Consider the following 4,854-nt stretch of genomic DNA (forward strand, 5'->3'; position numbering starts at 1 on the left):
GACGTTGCCTACGGCAGCGATCTGAGCAGTTAGAGATGCTATTCCTGCTTGTACCTGAGCTAGAGGGACCCATTCTCCTGTAGGAGGCCCCCCTGCCCATAGCTCTGGGAGGCCCGGTTCTAATTAAGCTCAGCTATTTATTGGCTGTGTGACCTTGGATAAGTCCTTTGCCCTCTCTGGGCCCAGGGAATTGAAGGAGGCAATCTGATCTCTCCAGCTGCAGCCAGAGGGCCTGCATCAGGCAGCTCCAGAGTCAAGTGTGGCAAGCCTGCTGGCTGACAGCACCTATAGTCCCCCTGTAGGTCTTGGCAGCGGCCCAGGAGCAGAGTGGTTCTGGAGAGGCCCTTGGCACAGGAGAAAGGAGGGTGCAACCGCTGCCCCCTTCGTGGCTGGAAAGTCTGATTCAGGAGGTTCCAAGCTGCCCTGCAGTCTTTGGGTGTGGCGGTATCTGGGGTCCGCCTGCCAAGCTGGCTGTAGTCACACCTGGGAGAGAGAGACAACAGCTGCTGGCTGGCTGACACAGGAGATTTAACAAGGGTATTGCTACCTCCTCACCAGGCCAGATGCCATGCCCTGGGGTGAGCATCAGCCTGGGAGCAGGAGCTGGCACTGAGTAAGGCGCAGTCAGCTCTGTTAGGACCTGGGGAGGGGGCTGGTCTGCTCTGCAAGTCTGGCAGCGTCCTTGGGACAAGGTCTTGCCTGCTTCCCTCCTTGGCCCTGCAGGGGCACGGCTGTCAGGCTGTGGGTTACAAGTCCCACAGGCTAGACTGTAGCAACTGGCCCCTTACTTCCAGCTTCCCCAGTCTGTCTGGCCAAGGCATCTCCCAAACCCCACCTTCCTGTTCCTAACTACCCTGGCTCTGAGCTTCAGTGACTGGACGGTCACCCTCACTCTGAAATTTTGAAAGACAGGGAGGATTAGAACCCTGGGTTATGGTCTCTGCTCCTTCTAAACCCTGGGATGGCAATGTGATACGATGAGAGTCAGCCACACCTGGATTTGAAGGTGCCTCTAAATGATCTTGGGCAGATGACTACACTCCTGTGAGCCTTGGTTTCCCCATCCATAACTTGGAGAGCATAAAGACCTATCCCCTGTAGATTCTGCTGAGAAGGTCCAGGCATTCAACAGGTGCCTGATATTCCCCACCCCGCCCCAAGCTCCTCCCCTCCATGTTCCTGATGGCCAGTTGCTTATCCCCATAGCCATTACAGTACCTTCCCCCAGTCAGGGTCCTCCTCCCGGAAGCCTTCCTGGAGGGAGCCGCCCGCCTCAGATTGCCCCACTGCAGCTTGCCTCCTCAGCACTTAAGTGCATTCTTTGCGGTAATTCCCTGAGAAGCGAGGAGGGCAGCCCAGCCCAGTGCTGGGCGCTGACTTGGCAGCAAGGCGGGGTTGCAGAATCACTCAGGACAGGAATGCTGCCTGGTCACTTTCAGGATGGTGTGTGAGTCCTCTGGGTTGCTAAGAAAACCGAATGTCTGGGCCCAGCTTCTTTCTTCTCCCCGCACTGTCCTAGGCCCAGAGAGATGCCTCTGGCCAAAGGAACAGACCCGAGATTGCCTGTGGTGTTCCTGCGTCAGCAGATGGGGTCTGCTACCCCTCTTCCTACTTGGGCTGGGTGCCGAGTGCTTCCCGAGATGATCACCCACCTCCTGTCTCAAGAGCAGAAAGTGCCTGAGTTTTAACTTCCAGCCCTGCCACTTCTAAATGACGCCCTCTCTGAACCTTAGCCCCCTCTCGCCCCCGTAAGCCTGAGTTTCCTCATCTCTAAAACAGGTGTAACATGTGCTTCACAGGGTCCTTGTAAAGATGAGTTTAGATGAGTGTGTGTGTCATAGCCAAAAGAGCATGCATGGACTGGAGAATCCAACTGACCTGGGCTCTACTCTCTGACCTTGACACGAGTCTTAACCTCTCTGTGCCTCAGGTCCCCCATCTGTGAATTGGGATACTAATGCCCAAATACAGGATCATTGTCAGGGTTAATGTAGTAATGTGGGTGAATGGGAATTACGTTCCCAACACATTTGAACAGTTAGCATCATGCCTGGCACAAAACAAAGTGTTTTACTTGCAGTTTTGGAGAGGTAGAATCGCACAGTGGTTAAGACCTGCACTGAGTTTAATTCACCAGCTGCGTGACCCTGGGCAAATTACTTGGCCCCTCTGTGCTTCTATTTCTCCATCTGCAAAATGGCATTCATCGTATCTACCTCATAGGGCAGGTAGTTGAGAATTATGCACGTTTATAGCCTAACGTATAAAGTGCTTAGACCGGGACCTGGTATTTAGTCAATTCTACGCGTCTGCTATCATCGGTGCTATTCCTTCTGAGTCTTTCCTCTAAACAAGTCATACTCCAGATTAGGAAATCAAAGTCGAGAGGGTTAAATGGCTTTCCAAAGGCACGACAGCTGGTACGGGGTCAACATGGTTGATGTTGGCGTGATTATCACGGGGAAGCCGGTGGTGGACCCCCGGGGGGGCCCAGACTCCCGCCACCTCTCCCTCCCGCTGTCTCCCCCGCAGGTGGTCCGCAGCAGCCTAGAGGAACGGGGACTGCGCGTGCACGGTGTGCGATTGCATGGCTCGGCTGCCAGCCATGTGCTGCACCCTGAGAGTGGCCTGGGCTACAAGGACCTAGACCTGGTGTTCCGCGTGGACCTGCGCAGCGAGGCGTCCTTCCAGCTGACCAAGGAGGTGGTGCTGGCCTGCCTGCTGGACTTCCTGCCGGCCGGGGTGAGCCGGGCCAAGATCACGCCCCTGACGCTCAAGGAGGCGTACGTGCAGAAGCTGGTGAAAGTGTGCACGGACACGGACCGCTGGAGCCTCATCTCGTTGTCCAACAAGAGCGGCAAGAACGTGGAGCTAAAGTTCGTGGACTCGGTCCGGCGCCAGTTTGAGTTCAGTGTGGACTCCTTCCAGATCATCCTGGACTCTCTGCTTCTCTTTGGCCAGTGCTCGTCTACGCCCATGTCTGAGGCCTTCCACCCAACGGTGACAGGTGAGAGCTTGTACGGGGACTTTGCCGAGGCGCTGGACCACCTGCGGCACCGCGTCATCGCCACGCGCAGCCCCGAGGAGATCCGCGGTGGCGGCCTCCTCAAGTACTGCCACCTCCTGGTGCGGGGCTTCAGGCCGCGGCCCAGCACCGACGTGCGCGCCCTGCAACGCTACATGTGCTCCCGCTTCTTCATCGACTTCCCAGACCTGGCGGAGCAGCAGCGCACGCTGGAGCGCTACCTGGAGGCTCATTTCAGCGGGGCCGACTCAGCCCGCCGCTACGCCTGCCTGGTGACGCTGCACCGGGTGGTCAACGAGAGCACCGTGTGCCTCATGAGCCACGAGCGTCGCCAGACGCTGGACCTCATCGCCACGCTGGCGCTCCAGGCGCTGGCTGAGCAGGGCCCCGCCGCTGCGGCCGCCCTGGCCTGGCGCCCCCCGGGCCCCGACGGGGTTGTGCCTGCCACTGTCAGTTACTACGTGACTCCTGTGCAGCCTCTGCTGGCTCGGGCCCACTCCTATCCCACCTGGCTGCCTTGTAACTGACTCAGACCCTCGCTACAAGGGACTGGGCCTTCCCTGAGGGAGTGGGGCCTCCCGGAGTGTGGAGAGGAGGTGACCAGAGACAGGCGGCCGCTGTCAAGTGGCCCCGCACCGCTGCAGGGTTGGGCCTCCTACTAAACAGAAGAGACCCCCACTCATCCCCGAGTGAGGCCCCCGTGGGCTTAAGGCCAAGCTGGGGTTCTTGGTAGACAGAACCACACTTTTGGACCAGCATGGTTGTGGGGTGCAGGGGCTGTTTTGTCTTGGGGGCCAATTGCGCTCAGGACACGAAGCATGTTTGGGGCGATAGCCTCCATGCTCATCGTCTTAGGTAGATTTCTGCGGCCTAGGAAGGTCTTGGGTTGGTTTCCGTGGCCTAAAAAGGGTCTTTTCGGCTACGGCCAGCCCACAGTGATCCCTGCAGCCCACACAATGACCAAAATATGGTATGGTATGTGAACTACTCACTTCGGGTTGGGCCGGACCCCTAACAAGGCCTGGCCATCCAACCTGGCTAATCACCAGGAGGAGGAAAACTGAGGCACGACGCAGATACCTGGGTTTGCAGAGGGATAGGTTTAGCCCAGTCCCCAAACACCCCCACCCCAAGGTGTCAAGGTGTGCAGTGGGCAGGAGCTAGGCCGCTGGGGGAAGTGGGGGGGGGGGGGACACACTCCAGGTCCCCTCTGGGGTGTTGTTCCCTTCCCATGTGTTGTAAGGATCCCTCCTGCCTGGGAGCTTGTTCTCCGAAGGGTGCTGGACCCAAAGAGGCCACAGCCAAGTGCTCTCCCCCACTGGCCTGGTTATGGGTCCCCACTTGGAGGAAGGGGAACCATGCCCCACCCCCTTTCCGATCCCTCTGGATTTGTCACCATTTTGCACTCTGAACACCTGCCAATAAAGATTGTCTACACTAAGCCTAGCACCATGCTTTCTCTTGGGAGAATGACCTTCCATGGCTGTGGGGGCTATGGCTGCCTCTTCCAGCCTGCATCTGGCTTGCATTGAGGGCAGGGACATTCGGGTACCCTGGTGTCTGAGTCCTGGCTGTAGCTGGGGGGTTTCACCTCCTTCTCTCCATACCAGCCCCAGCTGGAAAACTGTTCTGGGGGCTCGTGTCTCACGTGTGACTTGTACCTGCAAATTGCCACAGCAGGTCTCTTGTGAAAGAGTAAACATTGCAGTGTTTTCCTACCTAGAGTCCTAATGACCCCGGACTTGGCCTTACACTCCAGTGCTCCGGGCTGCTTGACCCCAGCTCTGCCCACCCACTCGGAAGCAGGTGGAGGACAAGCGGGATGAATC

General features: G+C 57.8%; 1 protein-coding gene across 1 annotated transcript in view; it reads left to right on the top strand.

Moving 5' to 3' along the window:
- TENT5B (terminal nucleotidyltransferase 5B) overlaps nt 1-4,466 on the top strand; it is a 7,071-nt gene extending 2,605 nt beyond the window's left edge. Inside the window, exon 2 of the mRNA XM_049617705.1 lies at nt 2,533-4,466. Coding sequence (XP_049473662.1) covers nt 2,533-3,552 — 1,020 coding nt within the window. The 3' untranslated portion in view covers nt 3,553-4,466. The remainder of the gene's footprint in view (nt 1-2,532) is intronic.
- The last annotated feature ends 388 nt before the right edge of the window (nt 4,467-4,854 follow it).

This window comes from Panthera uncia (assembly GCF_023721935.1).
Source record: "Panthera uncia isolate 11264 chromosome C1 unlocalized genomic scaffold, Puncia_PCG_1.0 HiC_scaffold_4, whole genome shotgun sequence".
NCBI classification, from domain to species: domain Eukaryota; kingdom Metazoa; phylum Chordata; class Mammalia; order Carnivora; family Felidae; genus Panthera; species Panthera uncia.